Below are 24,715 nucleotides of genomic sequence, written 5' to 3' on the forward strand. Positions count from 1 at the left end.
AGAGAAGCTTGGGCTAGATGAGATATACATAGGGAATGAATATATATTCAGTTTATGCTTCATAATGGAGGGTGCAATGGAATAATTTCACACTTTGAGGAATCTCTCCATTCTACTCAGGACTAGAGATTACAGCCTTGGGCCTTCACAAGGATGGGCCTTATGGGGCTTAGTCTGAGGAAATCGTGGTTTCTTGCATTCAAAGGGTCCCATTAAATGGTTTACGGGTCTCTTAATAGCTAAAAACACCCTCAAATAGAAGGGACTGCCCTGTTAGGGGATGAGTTCTCTGCACCTGTCAGGGAAGCCTGCATGGATGAGGTAGGAAACCTAATGAGATGACCTCTAGTTTCCTTTCAAATCGGGTCCTATGTTCCGAGGTTAAATGGGTATTGTTCTAAGGTGTCAGACATTCTGAATCACTAACTTCTAGTCTTTTCTTCCGCCTCATAGATAAGAGGGCACCCCCTTCCTGCCAGGCAGATGGCATATCCTGGGAAACCTGGAGGAGCATCTGGGAAGAGGTTGGGGTTGAGATACGACGAGGATCAGAAAGACATTAGAGTGTGTTCTGGCTCTGTCCAAGTGAGGCAAATCTCTTAATTACTCTCAGCCTCAGTTTCCTCATCTGTGAAATGTAGCTGCATCCGAAGAAGAAATAATAATTATCCTCATTTTATAGATGAGGAATCTGAGGCTTAGAGAAGTTGATTTGCTCGAGAATTCTCTATATAAAGTAGTCATGATTCAAACTCAGACAGTCTGACTCTGGAGTTGAAGCTCTTAATTACTAAGAATCGCCAGTGCGGTGGAGGATGGGGGATGGGTTGGAGAGGAGGAGCTCCTCTAACACGTTTAATGCGGACATCCACTGTTAGATGTTTCCTGGTCTCCAAAACTGTTAAACCAAGAGCGCGTTTTAGCGTGAAGGGAACGCAGTAGTGCGAGTGGGCAGGAAGGAGAAGAAACAGACTCTATGTGACTGGACTCAGTGCTATTTCTTTCTCGGGTTTACAGCCTCGGGCAGGCCCAAGCAGGAGGCGTAGGCTCTGCTTCACTAGGGATGGACTTGGAGCAAGCAGCCTTCCGTGCAGGGTACCACTGACTCTCTCTTCTCCCCGCAGCCAAGATTGGGAGGAGGAAGGAGGGCGTGCAGCGGTTGCTTAGTTTATGCTCCTCCAGAGCTTCAGAGCAAGATTTCCCCCAAAAGCCATATTAAATAAATAAAAGGAAGTTCAGCAGATGGGAACATGAATCAATGAAAACTCCCATATGAGTGCAAAGATTTATGTCAAAAAACAAAACATCAACATCTGGGAGCCGCCGCGTCTTTTCTTGGTTGCTCGTTTGGAATGGATTCTTGGTGTCGCTTTTTGCCTCTTTCTGGCCCTGGGAGAGGACAGAAAGAAATAAAGAATGAAATCATTTTTTTTTTTAATAGTCATTTTTAATCAGAAATGAACACTGTTTTTCTCCTCGAGGTTGGAGGGAATGTGATGACCCAGGCGGCGGGGCTGCGGCGCTTGGCCCGGGGATGGCAGGGAGAGAGAGCCCCCTGCCGGAAGCCGAGGGGCTCCCTCCCTCTCCGCCCCGGAGGCCCTCTGGGGTCCATTACCTCCAGATCTCACAGTGGCCGCGGCAGCGCGAGCGCGCACACCCCAGCGCCCACCGCACTGCGGCCGCGCTCCACCGCTCCGCGGTGCCCGCGTCCAGACCCGTCACGTGGAGGGGGACCCGGCTGGGCGCCATTACGTGGCCACACTGCCTGCCACCCGGCCTGCTGCGGGGGCGCTCATCTGGCCAGAGCTAGCCTCTGCTGGGGTTCCCCTAGTGGGGTGAGAAGGATCCAGCACATGTGGCCGCAAAAGAAGAAGGCAGGCCTTGCGGAATATGCGGCTCAGATCTAAGACCATATTGAGCTCCTTGGCTGGGCCACGCAGGGGTTAAGAGGGCAGGCTTTTGATCCCGATGTTAGAGTTCAAATCCCAGCTCCGTTCCAGCCAACTGTGTGATCTTGAACAATTTAAGTTCCCTGAGCAAGGGCTTCATTATTTGTACAGTGGGAATAGCACCAGCCTCCTACTGGAGTTGTGAAAAGTAAATGAGGAAACACATGTACTTAGCACAGCGCGCACATACATAACATTGAATAAATGTTAGCTATTGTCATTAGGATAAAGTCTCAAATTCTCATCATAGCCTACAAGGCTCTGCATAACCCATGCTCCCAGCTCTGTGGCCTTGGCAAAGCTCCTGACCCCCTCCATCACTGGCTACAGCAGCATGAACCTTGTCTTCCATCTAGCAGCCTCGTTCTCTTCTGTCTCAGGACCTTTGCATATGCTGTTTCCCCTACCTAGAAGACTCTTTTCCACTCTCCACTTCCACTCAGTCTGCTCTTTCCTTGGGCCTCGGTTTACTTGTCACATCAATCTCTGGGCTGTGGAGGGTTACCAGTCCATGGCCTGTTAGGATCCGGGCTGCACAGTAGGAGGTGAGCAGCGAGCCAGTGAGCAAAGCTTCATCTGCATTTGCAGCCATTCCCCAGCACTAGCATCACCACCTCAGCTCCACCTAAGATCATCCAGCATTAGATTCCCATAGGTCCCTGGTGCCAAAAAGGTTTGAGATCGCTGATCTAGGAAACTCTCCCTGATCCTTCCCTCCCACTCTGCTCTATGTTCTCATAGGGGAATGGGTTTCTCTTTGCTAGCAATGCTCCTAGTTGAAATATATCATCAGTTTTGTTACATGTTTAATATATATCTACCACCCCTGGACAGTTCACTCCATGAGGCCAGGAACCTATCTTATTGCATTCACTGTAGTAGCCCCAGGCCCCAGGACTGGGACTGGCCTAAGCCTTCTATTCGTGATGAATGACCCAGGGTGGGTGGTGGGACCCTGAGACCAGAGGGAATCTTAAGTCTTCTACATTGTTTCACCAATTCCTTGAAACAGTAAACATGTATTTATTAAGCTCATGTATGTGCCAGATCCTATGATGGGCACCAAGGACACAGATCCATACAATTCTATCTCTGACTTAATGGCACTCATAGTGCAATGGTAGAGACAGACATGTAAACAGAGGACAATACAGAATGAGTAGAGACAGCAGTCAGGGCGTGTGGGGGGAATGGGGATGGCTGTTCCTGCAAGGACAGGGCCCTTGGCTCTCGATGATATAGGTGAACTAAGCTTCCTGCTTTAACTGCATTATCTTACTAAAACTCACAACTATTACATAGACCTATTATCATTCCTATTGTACAGATGAGGCATAAAGAGTTAACCAACTTGCCAAGGGTCACAACGACAGTAATGGCAGAAGTGACTTTAGAACAGGGACATATTCTGCTTCAGAGCCAGAGCTCTTAACTACTTGGCCACTCCTGTGCAAACAGCTGTGAGGTTACCCTCTGTTCCCACAAATCCTGTTCTGCACAGGATGAGAGTGGGCATTGCCCCTCACCGCATCCCTGCTGGTAGGAATACTGCTACCCAGAAGCAGAGAAGGAGGTGGGAGTGCCAGGCTGAGGGCCGGGTGAAAGCTGCTCCCCACATTGAGCTTAATGAGGAATGTTCACAGGGTGGCAAAGGGGTTCTGCAACGGCTCAGCTGAAAACAGGAGCGCCTCTGGCTTCTGTGCTGCCAAATCCCCAGTGCTGGGGGGAGGCCCCAGCCTAAGCCCGGCTCCGCACCCTGAAGGTGCTGCTCTCACCTTTCACACCCATCTCAAAGCTCCACTGATCCTGCTACATCTCCTCTCACCAACCCCGGGGCTTTTTTTTAAAGGTTGGATTCACATCATTTGTTCTCTTAACAGCAGCCCAGCCTGCTCTCTTGGATTCTAAGACAGCCAGTAAATGGTTTGGAGGCTTACAGGGGAACTGTTCTGAGTTTTCTTTGCTGAGGCCTAGCTGAAGCCTCAGGTGGGGGTACCTTTGAAGATCTGATGAGACCACTCCTCTTTTTCAGGGAGTCTGACCCTCTAGGTCTCAGAAAGCTGCATCTTCCAACAGTACCTAGAGAATTCTGACAGGTGGATCTAAGGTCAGAGCAGGACATTTAATGGAAAAGTCTAGCAGGTGACATAAAACTAGAACTGTCAGGAAAGAGAACAAAGGTAAGGCTAATAATTGTTGCCATTTATTGGGTCCTTTCTAACTAAGCACTTTACATGTGTTTGCTCGGTGAATCCTCACATCAACCCTGTCAGGAAGGAATCAGTTTTATCCCCATTTCATAGATGAGGAATTGAGGCTCAAAAATTTCAAGTAACTTTCCCAAGTTCACACAACTAGAAAGTGGTGGGAGATTCAAACACAGGCCATTAGGACTCTGGAATCTAAGCTCTTAACCACTCTACTCTCATTTAGGGGTCAACAACAGAGAAGGTAGCTCAGGAAAAGAGCAATGAACAGAGAACTGAATGTGGGCGATATTCATACTCAGGGGCAGGAGGAGGCAAAGCAAGATAGGAACAGAACAATCACGGGGTAAACAAACATGGGAGATACAGTACAAAGGAAGCTGGAGAGGGGATGGATTCAAGGGCCTGATGAAAACATGGCGATTTTTATAGGACCTGGTGACTAGCTGGGTTTGGGGACACCTTTGGGATGTCTGTGCAGATCATGAGAAATCCAGAAAGCAAGCTAGAGAGAGAGAGAGGACTCACTTCATTGGCTCCTGAGCGTACCATCCTATCTTTCCTGGATTCCAGCTGCATCCTGCCTTTGGGGTATATTAGATGTCCCCTCACTCTTCTGTATCCTGATAAAACTTTCCTAAAGAGCTCTAGCTTCAACGAGTTTTTCATATTTGCGACAAGAATCAAAACTAATGTAGGGGAGGGCAGAGAAGGGAGTTGAGCCAATCCTGAGTTCAGGATTTCTTTCCTGAATGACTTGGGGAAAAGATACAATTGACAGAAACGAGGAAGTGGGATGATGAGGTGATTTTGTATGTGAAATTTAAGGAGTGGATGGTCAACTGAGTCAAGTGCTCTGGAGATTGATGAAACAAAAGCCCAATGGTGGTTAATGAGATGGTCTTTGATGACCCTTAGTAGTGACATCGGTGTTAGAAGAGCATCCATAGAAGCTGGGAGACAAAGCTGAAAGTGAAGGACTGGGAGGCGGTATGTATGTTGCTTAAGAGATCTAGCGGTAGAAAGAAGGAAACAGAATGGTAGCTGAAAAGGGAAGGAGATTCAAATAAAGGATCGCCCCCCCGCCCCACCAAGATGGGAAAGGCCTGTGTATATTTCATCGGTAGAAAGAAAAAAGTAGTAGAGAGATGTATGCTTTGGCATGAGGGTCAGGATAATTATAGACAAAGTTCTAGAAGAAGCAGGAAGAGAATGGGACTGAAAGCAAACACAGAGTCTGGCCTAGAACAAAGGAAGAGACAGACCTCTCCAAACGAGTCTCTATTCTTGTCATTTCTTCTAGCTCATGTTCATGCCTTATATTTATTTGTACAGTGTGCAACTAAATAAATGTCCACAGCTGTACTCGCAGCTGTTCTCGTTAGATCCTCCATCATCACCATTTACTGACCATGTGCCAGGCAATTTATATGTTATCTCATGAGAAAGGTACAATCATCACTCTCATCTTTCAGATGAGGAAACCAAGGTGAAAGATATAATTTACTTGACCAAGGTAACTCAGCTGGTGAGTGGAAGAACTGTGTTGGATGCCAGGCAGTCCAATTCCAAACCCAAGCTCCTCTGTGCTGCTTTCTGAAACCCTGAAGAGTTGAAAATGGTTGCTCTTTTAGTACTGTTTGACTTTGTACTAGAGTAGGTACTCTCTTAACCAACCACTACTTAACTGAGGGGTAAATTCCCCTGAGCCTGGCATGCTTCCTGTTCTCCTTAACATACTTCACACAGGTATAAATTGTTTGATCACTTGACCAACCACATGTTCCTACTTTTAGATCCTACTAGGTAGCAGGCTTTTTAGGACATGTTCATTTTAAAATTCAAAAACGAAAACAAAAACTCGTACAAAGGAGCTTGCATTTTTTTTATGATAAAAATTCCCACTAATAAAAAGCAAAAAGTACTGATAGCAGTGCTGGGGTGGTGACTCAGCCTTCTCAGTGAAGAAGGTGAGGTCACTGGCTAGGAGGGACAGGGTGAAAAATGAGGGCTTGACCCCTCTAATCCATCACCCACTCAATAGCCAATAGCCTTTTTCGATTCCTTTTGGCTTGATCACACCTGCTTCTTTTCTTGATGTCCCATGCCCTCAGGACAGAGTCCAGACATCTTGCAGGGTGGGGTGAAGGGAGGAACACAAGACTTTATGACCTGGCCCCATTTACCTCTCCAGACTAAAGGTCTATCACTATCCTATAACTACCCTCTGGCCCCCCCAGACACACTGATCTTAAATTGTGCTCTCTTTGTCTCCCTGGGTATTTGCATCAGCTATTTCCAGTCTGAATTACGTTTTCCTTTCTGCTTCTTCATCTGGCTAGTTCATCATTCAGATTCATCAGTTTAGATGTCACTGCCTCCAGGAAGTCTTCCTGGAAGTCTTCTTAGGACTTCCATAACTAGGTTATATGCCTCCCCTGGGTGTTTCCATAGCATCCTGTACTTTCCTCACTAACGCACTTGCTAGTCTCCAAAGAGATCTTAAGCACTATTCAAGCCTTTGTGTCTTCTCCTCCCACACTGATTCTGGGTTGATCTTGTGAATTGCTTTAACCAACAGAGTGCACAAGTGAAACTCTGCGGGTTCCAGGCCTAAGCCTTAAGAAGCCTAGCGGCTTCTACTTTTGTACTTTTTGAAGCTCTGAGCCACCGTTTAGGGAGTTCAGCTACTCAGCTGGAGAGGCCATGTGGAGCACAGACTACATGAAGAAGCAAAGACGCGCAGCCTTTTCAGTGTCCTAGTTGAGCCCTCATATGACTCTAGCCTCAGCTGCCATCTGATGGGAATCTCATGAGAGACCCCAAGTGAAACCAGCAGAATTGCCCAGCTGAGCCCAGTCAATTCAATGATTGTTTAAAGCCCCTAAATTTTGGAGTTCGTTATGCTGCAATAAGTAACTAAAACATCATTATGTGTTTTAACTGTCTACTGAGTTTGTTTGTCCTGATAGACTATTTTCTCTGTGAGGGCAGGGACCATACCCATTTTAAAAAATTGTTATTTACTCAGAACATTCTCCAGCACAGACTAGGCTCTCTTAACGTATCAGATTAATGCAAATTAAGAAAGTCTAGGAAAGTGAAGGCAACAACAAATGTCTAGACCCCTTGCTGTGGTGAGTACACGGTGGCATCAACAAAAGGTGATTAAGTGGACACCTGGGCAGTAGGTTCACTTACCTTTGAAAAGAAAATAAGTCAAATTGACTTTGGGCCACAAGCCAAAAACAGAGCAATCTTGGGAGCAGGAGAAGAGAACGGTTGATGGTTTAGCCCTGGAAGTTCAAGCAAAACTAAAAGCAAGAGAACGAAGTTGCCATCCCCAGTGGTGCTCCTCTGGGGTGCACTCAGTAGGTGATCTGGTGTGTCAGTGAGGACTCCAGCTACCCTCGCCATCTACCCTCACACATGTCGTCTGTTAGTGTTCTCAGGCATTTAGGGACAGATGTCATTAGGCTATTTTACATATGAAAACACATTATCTTCTTCAAAAATTTTCAAGTAACTTCAAACACAGAGGGCCCTCAATGTTTGCATGTGGAATGAATACATTTCCATTTGAATCAATAAATCCCATGATTAGGGTCTGGTGCTCTTTGTCTAAAATCATAGCAGCACAAGGTGTCAAGTTAACAGGCATTGTTTGAACATCTTCTGTGGACAGACAGTTTATGTCAAGTCTGATGTGGGATGCAAAATGGGAAAATGCCATCCCTGCCCTGAGGGAGAGCACTGGAGAGACTAGACTAACACAAATAAGATAATTAAATAACGGGACAACATATAATTACTGCTAAATTGTGTGGTAAGAAATTAAGTGCTACAAAAATTGGGAAAAGCGGAGAGTAGTGAGGGCTCCAACAGTTGAGGAGTCATCACTGAAGCACTGGATGTGGCTGAGCCTCAAGGAATGAAATGAACTAGACAGGCTGAAAGGAAGAAGGGTGCATAAGTCCTGGAAACAGTGTTGAACCAGCATGCTTGTTATTTTGAGGTAGCAATACAAGGAATGTCAAATGTGGGTGTCTCAAATCCCAAAGCAAAGATATTTCTGAATAGTTCTCCAATATTCACACTTCTGGGCCTGTATTTATCATTTCTTCTGCTTGCAATGCCTTTCTCCCTTCTCCACCTGGCAAACTCTTACTCATTTAAGGGTCCAGCTCAAATGCAATTACTTTTCTGAATCCTTCCATGGTATTCCATAACCCAGTGCTCATACTTCTATTGGAACATATCTATTTCTTTTGTCTGCTCATCTCTTCTAATATTACAATTAATAGCAACTTATATTTACTAGGCTCTTACTATGTGCCAGAAACTATGCTAAAAATTTTAAATATACTGTTTTATTTAAGCCCGAAGTATTATTTTTTCTATTTTATAGATTAAGAACCTGAGGCTTAAAATGGTTAACTGCCCAAGAACACATAGCTAGAAGGTACGAAAGCTGGGATTCAAACCATTTGTGGAAATCTAGAGGCCACAAAACACTGGGTCATGTGTTCTTGGAGGCTACAAATGCTCTTTATGTCCCCTCAGATTTTAGGATGGTGGCCGACATATGGCTCAAAAGTTAAACAAATTAATACAACTGTCTAGTTTTATTAATTGCCTGTCTACAAGTAGGTACCCCGGTACTCTTTTACTCTGGGTGGAGACTTCCACCTACCCATAAATCATGCACCTGGGGGAAAAGAGGAAGTCTAACCACCTTACAATTGAATTTGAGCGCCTTTATTTTATAGAACACATCGATGACATCAGTTGGGTCTGAAGATGAAAGCTCTGATTAACAGATGTGTGTATGAAGGGGTCTCCTCTTAGGTATTTTGAAAGCAGAAACTCAAGTGGTTTCTGTCAAACCAGTTAGGATCAGTCGAGGTCACTCCATCTGACCCTATCATAACGCACATAGGGAAGGGGTCGGCCAGAGGTTACATAAGGAGACGAAGCCGAGCCAGAGTTAGAGCCCCAGAATAAGAACCCTGCCTGTTCCATCGCCTACCCAATCGGACACCGGCCTTGGACGGGAAGCTCGGACTACCGGCACCGTTCGTCGGACCCTAAGGCTCCCTTCTTCGGCCCAGTAGGCCTCATTACTCCCACCTCCCCCAGCCTCGGGGCCTGGGGAAGGCCGCTTCCCTTTCCAGTCTCCATGGTGTCTGCAAGATCCTCCTGCGCCACCGAGGCCGCTCTAGCCCCGCTTCCCAGGAGGTTCGGCTTGGCCACCTCCTGCTGCCCCGCCCCCGCCTCTACGCGCTCTCCCCATTCTCTTGCGGGCGGCAAACCACACCTCCTCCCTGGGGCGCAGGGACCACATCCTCAATGCCCTTGCCGCAGTTCGCTCCCGCTAGCCCCAAACACGCCTACACCCTCACTTCCTTTCACTGAGACCCGTCCTTCCGGCTGGGCTCCTTTCTAATTGGCTGCCTGAGAGCTTCCTTGGGGTTCAGGTACCCGGAGGGCGCCACAGCGGCCGTTCTAGCTGTCGTCTCATGCTTTGGCCTCGCTCTTTCGGCTGCGAGCCTCTATGGCACTGGCGACGACATGTGGCGCCTCCCGGGACTCCTGGGCCGAGGTAAGGGGGCGCCGGAGCCGCGCGTCTTGAGGCAGCGGACTCAGTACTGGAGGAGGGGGCGCGCTTGAGGACCAAGCCAAAGCAGTAGTGGGCGGGGATAGAGCTGAGGAAAGGCGGGACCTCAAGGGGCGGGCTACACCCAGAAGGCAGGAACGTGGGGTTTGGGTGGAGCTAGTGGGAAGAGGTAGCGCTTAGAGCCAACGAGATGGGTGGGATTATTGAAAGGGGGAGGCCAAATAATGAGATGGTGGGCGAGCCAAAGAAAGGAGTAGAGGCCAATGAAGAGAGACGGGATTTAGAGAGAAAATGCTCCAAACATTGATTGAGTCTGTGTATGAATGGTCATTTTAGAACAGTGGTTGTTAGCACTAGGAGAGCATCAGAATCACCTGGAGAGCTTTTTCAAAAGAGAGATGTGCTACCCTGAAGTATCTTGGTTTTTTGGTTCTGAGGTGGCGCCATAGAACCTACTAGGCAAAAGATTCCCACGTGTATCCTTGTTTAACACCTCTGCAGAGGCAGATGCCAGTCAGTGATTCTTGGGTTTCTAGGGTGGGACTCTGTCAAAGGTCAGAGGGAATATTGGTGGGGCTGCCATTGCTTCAGTCCTGTTCATATCAAGGTGACTAATTTTTGTTCTGCACAGCTCTTCCCCGTCTGCTAGGACCTGGTTTCCGGGGAGTGACCCCCAAAACCACCAGCCTAGATGGGCCTCAGGCTGCCTCCTCTACTCCGCTGGTCCAAGTGCCAAGCTTTGACAGGTGAGATCCTGTCGTTCTATCACCCATCTCCTCTCTTGGCCTCCCTCTCCCCCTACTTGGGACAGAACTTAATGGTCTCTATTACATCATCTAGGTCAGGCCCCCATGGTCCAGGCACAAGCAGGGGCCCAAGATCCCATGGATGGAAGGATGCCTTTCAGTGGATGTCTGGCAGTGTCTCCCCGAATACCTTGTGGGATGCCATATCGTGGGTAAGGCTTCCTCAGCCTTGTTTTTGACTTTCAGTGTGGAGGAGAATGATTCTGCATGGAAGCCTAGAAACAAGAGCTAGGGCATCATTGTGCCCGCATTCAAAATTTGAGTAGCTCATGGCATTGGAGCATATTTGGAGAGGTAGTGCCATTCTCCATCTACCTGTCCTCCATGTATTTATTCCTCCTTTTAGTCAGCAAACATATATTTAACACCCTTTCTGAGCCAGGCATTTTTACTAGGCACTAGGGACATAGCAGAGAACAAGGTAGATAATGATTTTTGCCTTTGTGGAGTTTATAATAAATAATACTAAATAGTTAAAACTTTATTCATGTAAAGCGTTATGTATGCATTATCTTGTTTAATCCTTACAAAGATCTTACGAGGAAGATATAACCTCCATTTTATAGATGAGGAAACAGGCTCTGAAACTTTAGGTAACATGCTTAAGATCACACAGCTATTAAGTAGAGGAACCAGATAAGCTCTGGAGCTCATGTGCTTGGCTACCATGCTCTACGGCTTGGTTGCTGAACCTAGTATGGCTTATAAAAGCACTTAGTACAGATACTGGCCCATATAGTTGCTCAATAAATATTGAATTTGATCTATTAAGTGAGATGTTCAGTAGCAAACACTAGGTCTAATAGGGCAGAATCTTTGTCTTTCACGTTCTGCTTATAAGGTCTTTTGATAAAGTTGGCACACAAATTCCTCATGTCTGTCACATCTCATCCCTATCACTTTCATGCTGTGTACTTTGGGCAAGTGACTTGACCTCTCTGAGCCCATTGTCTCATCTGTTAATGGGTGTCATCAGCAGGTCTGAGCCTGGAGTGTCTCTCAACAGGGGCACTTCTGTCTGGGGAGCTGTGGACTAGAGGTATAACAAACCCTGGAGAGGGGAGCATTTTCCCTTTTTGTCAAAGATCAGAACCCTGTGGTAATCCCACAGTGAGTCCTTTTTGAAACTGGGCCTGGATCCCAGGGGTCCTAATGCCATCCCTCAGCGCTGTCACTACTGCCCATGTGGAAGGGCCTGAGCACAAGCTGTCCCCAGTGCCATGGATACATGTCCACTATTGACAATGCAAGCACTTTCTCTTCCTTCTCTTCAGCTCACACATCACCCCGATAGAGTTTCCTGTCTTGTCAGGCCTCCCTCTTATACTCTGTGTAAACCCTAATTTGTTTCCTTCCTGGCATTTAGCATAATTTGTAGTTATTGTGTTTATTTTCTGTGTACTCGGATTTTGTTTTTCTCCCTCAATGAAGATATACCTACCTGGGTTATAAACTCCATGAAGGCAGAGACTGTTTCCATCTTATTTGCCATTGTATTCAGTGGCTGTTGCAACAAAATTAGTATTTGGATGTCATTTCCATTGCATAATGCATGCAGGGACAGGGAAAACCAAGTAGTCACTGGTCTAGGTTAGGTCTTCTGTAGACCTGTTGGAGAAGAGACACCTTCAACAAGGCTGTACTTGTGAATGTGTGTGTAGTGTGTGGCCTGGTCAGCGAGGAAGGGAGGAGTTGTGTCAAATTGGAGAGAGTGAGCTTGGTGGGAAACTCTGACCTGTTGCTGCATTTGTGGCCAAGCCCCAACTTACCACATTATCTTTTTGCCTACTTAGACTTTATTTATTCTGCATTTATTCAGTGTGTATATCTTAGCCATGTACTAGGCGCCAGGGATACATTGGTGAGGAAAATAGATGTGGTTCCTGCCCTTGTGGTGCTGAAAGACAAACATGAGAGACCGACCTTTGTGGAATAATTGTAGAGATGATTACTCAAGTACCAGTGTGATCAGGGCTCCAGAGGGGATGTCTGGGAGCTGTGAGAGTGTGGAGTGAGAAAACTGCCCCATCTAGGAGTCAGGAAAAGCTTCCCGAAGTAATGTTTGAGCTGATGGCTAAGCCTTGAGCTGACTGGTGAAGAGATGTATTTCTGATGTGCTGTCTTTCCCAGGGCACTCTGGCTGTGCTGGCCCTGCAGCTGGCAAGGCAGATCCACTTCCAGGCATCCCTGCCAGCAGGACCTCGGCGAGCGAAGCGCGGCTCTTGGCGCAGTCCCCTGGACTGTTTCCTGTCATCTCCCTTGTGGCGTCCGAGCCCCTGTGAGTTCTCAGTCCTGGGGATAGGAGGGCTGGGCTGGGAGTTTGTCTGGGTCAGGAAGTATCTCTGGACACACCTCAGGAAAAGAGCCATCAGCAGCTCCTTGCCTTTCCTATCTGAAGTTAGAGGAAGGGGAATGTGAGGAAGTTCCATCCATGCAGGGTGTGGGCCACACCTACCCTCCAACGCCCTCCCATGCCCTCCCATCACCTTCCATGAAGGGAGCCCCACAGGGGTCCAGGATACTTTAGATCTTGCCTACCCCTCAGCCAGTTAGGTCATTCTCTGTTCAGTCATTTGTTAATAAATGAATCTTTATTGAGTAGCTATTATGTATCATGGTACAGAGGCAATGCAGTCTAGTGGTTAAGGGCTCTGGAGTCAGATTGTCAGGTTTCAAGCACCAGAGCTGGTGCATATTAGTCCTGGGTCCCTGGACAAGTCACTTTTAACTTCCCTGTGCCTCAGCTTCTTCATCTGTAAAATGGGGCAATAATAAACTTCACCTTATAGGTTTCTTGGGAGGACTAAGTGAGTTAATACATGTCAAGCACATAATAAGTGCTCAGTAAGTATTTAAGTTCTTGTTCTTATTATTATAATCATTATCAATATTATCGTCAAACAAAGTGTTAGGTGCTGGGGCTATAACAGTGAGTAAATAATGTAGCTGCTTCCCTGCTGCTGGAAGAAATCAAGCAGAGGGAGGATTTATGCTTACAGCAGAAGATCAGCATAAATGTGGGTCCCTCTCCACCCCTGCGGAGGGAAGCCAGTGAAGGAAATGGAGGAGGAGGTGAGAGAAATGTCACGGGAGTTTCCAAATTCTTCCTTTGTTTCCTAAAACTTCAGGGAGGACTCAGTGAAGCCCAAGCAGGCTGTGCTGGTCCCCTTCTGACATGACTGCTCTTGCTGGCTCTTTCCAGTGCTGCGGAGCTACATTTTCCCCAGTCATGACAGCCCAGCTCCCAGGCACACTGGTCTCAGGGAACCCAGGCTGAGCCAGGAAGAACCGTGCACTCAACCCAAGAGCCACTCCTCACACAGCTCCTTGAGAGTAGCTAGTCTTCAGGATCTTTCTGAAGAAGGTATGTCCCCACCTAGAATGAGTAGAAGGCAGGGGGTAGTGGGGAGTTGGGCAGATGGACATTTGCTGCTGCATATGCTAGGACTTGGTGTTCCTGTGAGGCCCTATGCTTTCTGGGGCAGTTCAGAATTATCGTGGTTCCTGGCAGTGGTGCTGGATGAAGGGGCTGAGTGGACTGGGAGAGTGGGAGAAAAGGGGAAGTGACACCTTCTCCTTCACCCTGGCTGGGTGTCGGCCATTTCCCTTGCAGATCTGAGTGATAGCAGCTTCCTGCATGCCAGCAGTAGCTTCACCTCCAAGGCAAAACCAGTCCAGCCTCAGCCCGCTAGTGAAAAGCAGGTATTGTCCAGATTTGGTCACCCGGATCTTCACAACATTGACCTGGGCAGGTGGCAATCCCAGTAAACCGTCCCACGATGAGTCTTTATATTTCTTCCCCAGGAACAAGATAAATCAAAAACGCTTTCCCTTGAAGAGGCTGTGACTTCCATTCAGCAGCTGCTCCAGCTCAGTGTCTCCATCGCTTTCAACTTCCTAGGTAAGTAGATTCTGCCGCAAGGCAGGCGGATGGGAAAATGGAAGGGGTCTGGGGAAGGTCAAATAGAGTCAGGGTAGGGAGTGGTTTAAACCAGAGAGTTTATTTTCTCCCATCAGGTAAGGTGGCTCAGTGGTGTCAGGGATCCTTTCTCATTCAAACCTTTCTGCCATTCTTAAAACTGGCTCCTATCTTGAGGTCCAGTTTGGCTATTCCAGCTCCTGCCCTCATATTCATATACTAGCCAGCCGGAGTGGGGACAGTGGGAAAGCTAAAGGACCACTCCTTCTCTTTAAGGACATGACCTAGAAGTTGCACAAATCATTGTCTGGAATGTAGGCTTATGGCCACTCCTAGTCGCAGAGGGGACTGGGAAATGTAGTCTATAGCTGAATGACTGCCTACCTGAAAATTCTGTCATGTAAGAAGGAGAAAATAAATCTTGGAGGACATCTTGTGTTCTCTGCACACATAGGCAAGAACATTCTCCTGAGATTTGGAGCAGGCAGGCCTCCAAGTGCACGAATAGGAACTTCTTACCCACATCTGGGAACTGTAGATGCCTCTCCATCATTTGTCCTGGTCTATGCAGTGACTTGGCTTAAGTTTCAGGCCTTTTGATGTGGAGACCCAGACTCCCAGCAGCCTCTGTTGGAGTCTAGTGGGCAGGTGGATGAGAGGCTGGGACTCATTCAGAACAAATTTATTGAGTATTCATCTTTTGCTCAGCCCTATTTTAGGTGTTGGGGATATAGTGTTTCAAAGACAGAGTCCTTACTCTCATGTGAGTTGAGGAAGAGAAAAATAATACATTAGTAAACAATAAGAAAATTTCAGATGGTGATAAATGTTGTGTATAAAATTGGACAGGAGAATGTATTAGTGATTTGTCCAAGGAGCAACTTTTGATTTGGAAAGCGTCACTGATGGGGAGATCCTTGAGCTAAGACCTGATTGACAAAAGCAAGCCAGTCTTATTTCCATCTGGAAAAGAGCTTTCCAAGTAGTGATAACAACAAGTGCAAAGGTCCTGAGGCAGAATTGAGTTTTGCTTGTTAAAGGAACAAAGGAAAGGTAAGTATGTCTTAGAGATTATGGGGAGAGTAGAAGATGAAGTCAGAGAACCAGGCAGGGGCCAGATCAAGTGAGATTTTCTCAGTCATGGTAGAGTGTGAATTTTCTAAGTGAGACAGGAAACCATTTGGAGGATTTTACACTGGAGCAGGAATGGCAGCAGTCACACGATCTAATTAACTTTTTCAAAGAGCTTTCTGGCTGTTGTGTAGACAGATGTGGATTTTAGGGATACCAGAGGGGATACAGGAGACTGAGTTGAGCTGTTACTGATGTCTAAGCAAAAAGTGATGGTGGCTTGATCTAGGTTAGCAGCAGAGGGACAGAGAAGAGTAGATCGATCAGGGTATGTTGATGGAGCCAGTGTGGGGAATGGGGACAGGGTGGGATCCTTCGCCCTCCCGAGTCTTCCCCTCAAGGACAGAGAGCTCTGTGAATCCTGGACAGTGAGTTTTCAGGTAGCAGAGAGGCAACTGTAATTCACTGCTGGCTAAATGGAACCTGGCTTCTACCTCATTAGCTTTTTGGGATTTTGATGGGCAGATAGTCTCTTCTGAGAATTTTCTTGCCCATTTCTTCATTCATATATTCATTTATTCAGCTAGTGCTAAGCACTGTGACAGAACACAAAAGGAGCATAAGCCATAATCATATTTTGCATTTGTATAGAGCTTTCGCCCTATGCAGAGTTATTTCTTCCACATTCTTTTTCTGCTTCTGCTGCCAGGATTTTACAGACTAATTGAGGAGACAGGGCCCGTCCTCTTGAAACAGTTTAGTTCATAGAAAAAGATTTATATATTAAGTAAGTGCCAGAAAAGTATTTAAAGCCTAAGTGTGGTCTGCAGGTTCTAGAGCAGAAACAAGTGTGCAAAAGTCCAATGGTGAAGGCAGAAAAAGACATCCCAGGCAGGAGAAGCAGCTTGAGCAAAGGCTTAGAGTTGAAAACTGACTGTCTTCTCCTGCTTTTCCTTTTTGTTTGGAGGATAAAAAAGAACATGGGCTTTGGAGTTGGACACACCTGAGTTCAGGTCTCTGCTTGCTTCTATTACCTCTCACTATTTCCTCATAAAGCAAAATTAACAGTACCAACTGTATCAGGTTGTGTTGGTTACAAACAGCCAAAACCCACTCTAATTTAAGCACAAAAGGGATCTATTGAGATTTGCTGACCTGCCAAGCCTCAGAAAGGACAGGAATCGGAGGCGGGGAGGCGGGGGTGGTACGGCAGTAACTGATAATGTCTTCAGAGTGCTGTCCTCAGAATAAAGCTGCAACAGCTGTTTTCTCTCCTGTCACAACCAGATCAAAGGTCAGATACCTGAGGGAAGGTCTCATGGCTTGGGAAGAGAGCAGGTACACTGATTGACAGCACCAGGCGGAGGGCTGTTCCCAAAGGGAAATCGGATGTTATTACCAAGTGGACTCTGATGGTGTGAGGAGGGTGGAACCCACTGATGTGTTTGGCAAACCGGTGAAATATTTGGAGGATGGAAATATGTGCAAAATGTCCAGCACAAGAAAGAAAAGAAAGAGCCTATGGGATCTGGAGGAGGATGTGGGGAAGTTCACAGAAGAAGCTGTGTTTACGCCCTGTGCTGTCTTACAGGGACAGAGAACATGAGGAATGGGGACTACGCGGCAGCCTTTTCCTACTTCCAGAAAGCAGCAGAGCACGGCTACAGCAAAGCACAGTACAATGTGGGCTTGTGTCATGAACATGGCAGAGGCACCCCCAGGGACCTCGTCAAGGTATGGCCCCTCCTTCCTTGCTCCCAGGCCCATGCCCTGTGCTGTGTGTCCCAGAATGACCTCCAGAAATGAGCAGTGGGCAGGACTTGGGGAAAGTCCCCTTCTCTCTCCCAGCTGTGAGGGAAAAATAAGAAAGAAGCTTCTCACTTCTAGGAATTTAGACTCCAAACTCAGGCAGGCCAGGGCCCTTGTATTCCTTGCATCTGTGTCCTCAGGGCCTAGAATGTTACCTTGGCGAATAGATTAATTCTAAAATAAAGTACGGTAAGTCCACAAAGATGTTATATACAAGAATGTATTTCTTAGAATTGTATATAATGGCAAAAAAAAAAAAACAACAACAAACAGGAAAGCAACCTGAAATTCCTTCAACAGAGAATGAATTGGTTAATAACATCTGTGTGGGCCTTAAAAATAATGTGCTAGATCTATATTGATTGGCAAGGAAAGACATTCACGATGGATTGTTAAGTGAAAAAATAGGTTACAAAATAGTATACCTCTCTCTCTATCCCCTACTCTCCCTCCCTCTCCACCCCTATACACACACACATATTTATATATATGTGTGTGAATGTACATATATATAATGTACATGAGTATATATGTAAATACATATATATGAAGAAATTTGCTAAGGTGTACACTAAAGTGTTAACAGCATGATCTTTAGGAGACAAGATTTCTTAGAAGTGTATGTTTCTATTTTTGGTTTACCTGAATTTAACATTTTTTTGGCTTATCTGCATTTGCTCATCTATAATGATTATTTATTATTTAATTAAAATAACTTTTAAAAATTTTACTCGAAAAAATCGGCTTACAGTGTTACCAGTTGACTGGTGTTCTCCCTTTGCCCCAGGCAGCCCTTTGTTACCAGTTGGCTGCCAGCCAGGGCCACAGCCTGGCTCAGTACCGCTATGCCAGGTACTTGCTGCAAGACCCAGCCTCCTCGTGGGACTCTGAGCGGCAGAGGGCAGTGTCCATGCTGAATCAGGCTGCAGACTCAGGCCTGAGAGAGGTGAGTGCCATGGGTGGGGTCTCTCCTGGGCACCCAGGGCATGCGGGGTCTGGCAGTGACCAAGATACATTTTTCCTTCCTCCTTGACCACAGGCCCAAGCTTTCCTCGGGGTGCTTTTCACCAAGGAGCCGTACCTGGATGAGCGGAGAGCTGTGAAGTATCTTTGGCTTGCAGCCAACAATGGGGTATGAGGTCTCCAGTATCCAGGCGTGTCGGGGATCAACTCTGATAAAGGGAGGGACTTTGGAGCTGGTACTTTCTCCTGTGTTTAGGGGACTTTTTGATAAGAGTGTTGGGCTGGCTTCAAGTCTTAACTCGCTGACTTACTGTATGACCTTGAGCAGGTCCAGGGTGTGCCAGAGCTGGCTTGTACCAACCTATAAGAATGTTGGTAGTGTAAAACCAGCTGTGATAGGAGGATTTGTACCACAGAAATTACTAAATCTACAAAGCAGGGCTTTTCCCCCTGGAGAGCCAGTTGTTAATCATATACCAGCACACTACTGGGCTGGTCGCTTTTTGATCCAAACCTGTTCCCTTGTCTCTAAAACTGGCATAGTAATACCTGCCTGTCCTGTCAGCTACTTCACAAGGTTGTTGTGAGGATCAAAATCTGACTAAAATATAGGTGTGAAAGCATTTTGTCAGCTGTGTACACGAAAGGTGCATCATTACAAGTGGCGTAATTCCGGGAGGTCAGAAGATGCGTGTGGTGAAGACACTGAGCATCTTTGGGGTGATATCTAGTTGTCTGGGAACTGGGGACATTGGCATCCAGGCAGCATGTCCCAGAGTTTGTTCCACAGAGCATTAGTTTCATGGGATGTTTATAAGTAATACATGGGTAGAGAGGGTCAATTGGAGTTGGGAAGTACTGAGTTAAACAGGTATCTTTAATGTAGGAAATCTCAGTTTACTGTCACTGTGAATCACCAAGAAGCCATCTATGGTTTGCTGCATTCCTCCAGTGCATTTGACCAGTATATTTTCGAGTTGCATCTTGAAGGCCCAAGAGCACTGGATGAAAGCCAGCAGTGTGCATAGACGAGAATTCTTCTGTGTAAGGGTTGCAACTTTTCTTTGTTTTCTGGCTGACATACTGAGAGCTTCATTTAACTCTTGAGCATCAGGAGACTTTCCCTTTTTCACTCTAGAGTGTTGCCCAGAGCATCTCTAGTAGCCGTCAGAAGGAGACGGATGTCACCAATGAGTATGGGCTGCTGGGCCTTTCTTTCCTTGAAAGAGCCACAGAATCTTCCCTGGTCTGAGTGGGCCCCATGGCTTGTGCTGGACAAGCTGGGGCCACCCTGGCCTGCTTTAGTCACCCAGCATGCTAGGAGAAGTTGCACAAAGGGATGTTAGGTAACCCTGTGTTGGGGCACAGGCCTCGCACTCATCTGCTCCACTAGGAATTATGTCTTCTGGTGCTGAGCAGTTATAGAGTCAGTGTTTGGCCTTACAAATATCCTGTGCTGTGTTCTAAGCCAGCCTGTAGCCATGAGTCCACCGTATTTATTTACATAGACTTTGGCCTGCATGTTAGAAACTCTTTCCAGAAATTTATAGAAGGTAAAAGAGAAATGGGACCCAGAGCTGGGAATCAGCAGAGTGTTTTGTTTTTTAAGTTGAGAAATTGACTATAATGAAAATATTCCAGTGAAGAGGGAGAGATTAATGATACGGGCAACTCAAGGTATGAAAATAATAACACTAAGTACTCTTCATATACTAACACATTAAATCCTCAAGCTAATGTAACAAGGTAGGTCGCATTATTATGCCCACTTTATAGATGAGGAAACTGAGGCACAGAGATGTGCGCTTATGTGCCTGAGGTTGCACAGCTGGTAAGTGGTGAAGCCAAGATTGGAAGCCAGGCAGCCTGGTTGTTCAGACCGGCTCCCAACCCCACCTGATCCTGCCTCTTCAAGGAGATAGTTCTCAGTGAGAGGAGAGAGGCTCCCGAGCCACTGGCAGAGGGGTCAGCCTGTAACCTTTCGAAGGAGGAGAAACACTTTCCCTGTAAAGTATGCTGTGTAGCCCTCTCGGCAGAGGTTCAGGAAGGCACACTGGGCCTTTGGGAAGTCTGGCCTTCACCCTTGCTTCTGGCTCTTTTGGGATAACATAGGGGACTGACTCCCAGGTTTCCCATAGGTGGGCTGAGTGCTCCCTGCGGCCTTCATTTACGCATACTTTCAGCATCAGTCTCAGCGAGAGAAGCTCCCATTCTCCTCTGGCTGGACTCTCCTTGGGTCGAGGGATCCCTGTCTCCTTTGTGTTGGGTGGGCTCTAGGCCTCTGACTTTTCAAGGTTAGGATCCCTTGGTACAGGGAGGGCTGGAGCTGCGTCTTGACTTTGCGTGGATGAAGCCCCAGCGTGCCTCACTGCTCCGTCGTCTTCATGCCTTAGCATTTCACTTCTTTGGCCCTGCATGTGTGTGTATCTGTGTGTCTGTCCGTTTTCTCCTTTAGGACTCTCAGAGCAGGTACCACCTGGGGATTTGCTATGAGAAGGGTCTCGGTGTGCAGAGGAGTCTTGGAGAGGCTGTCAGATGTTACCAGCAGTCAGCGGCTCTGGGGAATGAGCCCGCCCGGGAGAGGTTGCAGACCCTCTTTTCCACGGAGGCAGCAGGTACAGATGCAAGTCAAAGCCAGCCAGGTTCCTCCCCAAACTCAGTACCCTGCAACAGAGAGGAGGGTGGCAGTAGCTCTTGGTCTCCTTGTCATTTCCTGCACCTTTTTTAACCCCTGCTCTGTCACCGAGCGTGGACTCCATGTCTCTGAGCTTCAATTTCTTCATCTCTGAAAATGAAAGTACTGATAGTACCTTACTCATTCGGTTGTAAGGTTTAAATGAATGACTATAAAGGGCTTAGCACAGTCTGGCACACAGTAGGTATTGAATAAATGGTAGCTACTCATGGTTTTTCAGGAGAGATGACATCCCGAAGCTGCCTCAGTGCCCTGAATTACCCTTCTAGGGCTCCAAGAGCCCTGCTTGCCCATGAGTCACTTGGCTGGTGGGGTTAACAGTGCCAGGGGGGACCATGTCCTTTAAGAAGTCTTTGCTCCAAAGTAGAAACCCAAGAATATAGCATGAGAAAGAGTTGCTCTCACCTCTCCTTACAGCCCCGGGGCCCAGCGACCGGACAGTTACAGGATTGAAGTCCTTCTCCAGCCCCTCCCTGTGCAGCCTGAACACCCTGTTGGCAGGAGCCTCAAGCCTCCCACATGCCTCGAGCACAGGGAGCCTTGGCCTCTGTAGAAGTGGGAGGAGTCTTGGAGCCAGCCCCGGAGCCCCAAGCAGGACTGCCCCTCCACACCTCTTGGAAAGGAATCTCGTCAGACTGGGTTTTGGCTAAGGTGAGATCAGACACAGTTACTGGCACTTCTCAGTGGTACTAGGGGGAAGGGTGAGGAGAAGGTTGGATGGCAATAAAAATAGGGTTTCTAGATCCCTTTTCAGGGTGGAAATTCCAGTGGGAGTCAGGTTCTCAAGCAATTTCAAATGCATGGCTAATAAATGACTTTGGCCTTTTCCCCTGGTTGGTAGCCTCACAGATAAGCAGTGGATACATTCATAGGCATCTCTGGTGTGTGCACCAACAAGATTCATTCAGTGACCTGTGAAAAACTACTGAAGGGTCCAGCGACCCTGGGTCCTCACTTTACCCTTTGTCTTTGAGCAAAAATCACTTACCTTCTCCTCCCCATGCTTCAGTTTACTCAAGCGTAGACGAAGTCATTTTTTGACAGCATCCAATGTGTGTGCCTCTGGTGGTTCACAAGAGGATTTTAGTGGTACTCAAATTAATTTTTTTTTTTTATTTTAGTAGCTGTATTTTTATTTTAGTAGCTGCATATTTAATGTGGAATGTAAAACTGTAACTAACATAGCTTCACATATTTAAATAGTGAATCAAATTAAAGAAAAATATTGTAACATTGTGTAAACAGGAGCACAGATCGGAGAGAAGGCAGAAATCACGAGGTGGTTCCATGAATGGCTGAAACTTGGGAGATACGGAATCAGATTGCTTTTGTTCATCTCCAGTGAATTCATGATCAGCTCCATTGCACCTCTGATTTGGAAGGAAGGAGTTTTTTGCCTAAATGCTTAATTCATCTTCTTGACTTTTTTCAGACCTCACTTCAGCTGTAAAGGTGGAGCCTGTGGGCTCAGAGATTCCACAACTTAAGTCCCAAAGAAGAGGCCAGTTATCCACCCACCTTCCCAAAGAACCTTAAGTACCTGCCCCAGCACTTAAAAGAAGAAGGAAGTGTGTGAAGACCTAGGTTCTGGCCATGTCGCCCTCCTGGCCATGTCACCTTGAAGCAGTGAGTAGCCTGACTCGCTGCATCATTTCCTCAATTGTCAACCAAGGGCAGTGGTGTTTGCCTTCCTACCCTGCAGGGCTGCTGTGGGGCATTTCATTGCGGAAAGGACCTTGATGCTCGCATAGACCCGAGGAGACAGTGAATGCCCGTGGTTACATGGCTTTTTGAGTCACCAGGCCAGGAGAGGACCCAGGCCTCCTGACTCCTGGCCCAAGGCTCTTTTGCATCGTTCACACTGTATTTTTGTTCACACCATATTTTTGTGCGAAAGTGTTTTTATCATCCTGCTGCTGTGAGGGAGTGAATGCAGATCGAGCACCTGGACTCTTGGAGCCGGAGAGTGTAGATTTTGAGATCTTCATTTGTGAAGAGTGTGTCAGAGATGGATAGGAGCTTAATAAAACAGATATGGGATTATCTCATCACTCTGCCCTTGAGTGTGTTGGGGGGAGGCAGGGAGGCAGCCAGGGGGAGCTGAAAGCCAAGGCTCCATTCTCGTCTCTAAACTCTCCATTAACCAATTTAAAGGGTCTTAAAAGCTTCTCCAAGAGAGAGACTTAGAAAAAATGATTTCTGAGTCAACGCTAATGACTCCAATTACTGAATTTGTGAATAGCTGTGCCTTGGCTTTTGGATGTTAGCCCAAGTTCAATAGCATAGATGTGGTTGAGGGTAGGGGGTGGGAGGGACTGAGGACCAAACCTCCTAGTGACTGTTCAAATGGGAAGCACCACCCAGCTTGGCCAGTTCAAAGGTGGGAGGAGTTGGGAGGTGGGTTGTCCACATTTCCCTCTCTGCTGCCCACTCCTTTTTCTCTCCCTATAACCCTCTAGTGGTCCTGCCACACTTTTCTTGCCCCTTCCTCTCACCGCTGGAACCCTAAGCTTCCTCTAGCTCAGTGCCTCCCCTGACCCCACTCCCTTTCTAAGGCCGCCCTGAACACTGGTCTCAACCCCCACCGTTCCCCTCGTGGCCGCCTCCCACAGAAGGCAGCTTGGGAGCGGGGACCTTGTCTTCTTTGTATTCCAGTATCCTCCGCACTTAGCATAAAGCCCCGTGCAGGTAGGGGCTCAGTGCACACGTTGGTTAAAACTTAGGGTTTAAGCTATGCAGTGCACTAATCTCTCTGCAAAAAAAAAAAAAGTTTCTGTGGTCAAATAAGTTTGGGAAGCTCTACAGTAGACATCCCCTTTTTATAGATTCACAATGCACATCGGCATATTCAAGGCTCCAAGAAGTCTTGCAGTAAAGAATTTGGTTAACCCAATGTTTTCCTCATGGAATTGAGCACAGAGCCAGCTCCCTGCGGACTGAAACTTCATGGGGTACCCGCTGAGTAAAATGTCATTCTGGTCCTCCCATGGAGCCCCACTCGCAAGCCTCTTCCCGCCTTGTCATTTTGGGCTCTCTGATTACCACTTCCTCCTGGCTATGCCTGGGGTCAAGGGGGGCTGTTCAGACAGTCCTGTGGTGGTGGCCCGATGCGACTCTCCTTCCCCCTCAGTCATTACAAATTAATTACTGATTCAGTTCGAGGTGCCAAACGTGGAAGTGGGATATTTTTAAGTTCTCCTTGTAGAGAGAGAAGGATGCAAGAGTCGTGAGAGAGATGTTGTCAAGGGACCGAAAATTCTTTGCTATTCAGTCACCACAGTCTCCACACAGCCCCAGGGGATGGGCTTCATCAGCAGACCCAGAACCACTGTGCTTTTGCCATTAATATTCTATTATTAATGACTCATTGTCAGTGCCCCGAAAGGAAATGTGAGGCGAGGACAGGGAGGTGGCCCCAGTCAGCAGGGCCAGCCTAGGTTAGGAAACTGGGTGACCTGAGGTTCAGGGCCTGGTGCCCTCGGCAATGAGACCTTTGCGTGAGGCTCTGCTGCCTCAGTTTCCTAATCTGGAGATGTGGTTTTCAGAGAGCCCTGACGCTACAGTGGGAACAGGCTGTTTAGTTCATTATATCTCCAGGGCTAACACAGTCCAGGGCACTTAGTAGATGTTCAGTAAATATTCAGTGAACAAATGATTCTGTGCATTGCCCTCCCCTCCA

The 24,715-nt window shown here is 47.1% G+C and overlaps 1 protein-coding gene across 3 annotated transcripts; it reads left to right on the forward strand.

The window, feature by feature from the left end:
- The first annotated feature begins 9,593 nt into the window (after positions 1 to 9,593).
- Positions 9,594 to 23,812, forward strand: DELE1 (DAP3 binding cell death enhancer 1). 3 transcript variants are annotated; one of them, XM_039836398.1, is made up of 13 exons: positions 9,594 to 9,758; positions 10,405 to 10,519; positions 10,614 to 10,731; positions 12,710 to 12,857; positions 13,782 to 13,943; positions 14,178 to 14,281; positions 14,384 to 14,480; positions 17,161 to 17,303; positions 18,166 to 18,324; positions 18,418 to 18,510; positions 20,797 to 20,956; positions 21,454 to 21,687; positions 22,282 to 23,812. In XM_039836398.1, the coding sequence occupies exons 1-12, from the start codon at positions 9,728 to 9,730 to the stop codon at positions 21,684 to 21,686; spliced, it is 1,563 nt and encodes a 520-aa protein (XP_039692332.1). In that variant the 5' UTR covers positions 9,594 to 9,727; the 3' UTR covers position 21,687; positions 22,282 to 23,812. The 3 variants fall into 3 exon arrangements, with proteins under 3 accessions (XP_039692332.1, XP_039692331.1, XP_039692333.1); XM_039836397.1 differs by having other exon boundaries at positions 22,469 to 23,812; XM_039836399.1 differs by having other exon boundaries at positions 14,193 to 14,281; positions 22,469 to 23,812.
- The last annotated feature ends 903 nt before the right edge of the window (positions 23,813 to 24,715 follow it).

Source organism: Pteropus medius, unplaced genomic scaffold, assembly GCF_902729225.1.
Source record: "Pteropus medius unplaced genomic scaffold, Ma_sr-lr_union100, whole genome shotgun sequence".
NCBI lineage: Eukaryota > Metazoa > Chordata > Mammalia > Chiroptera > Pteropodidae > Pteropus > Pteropus medius.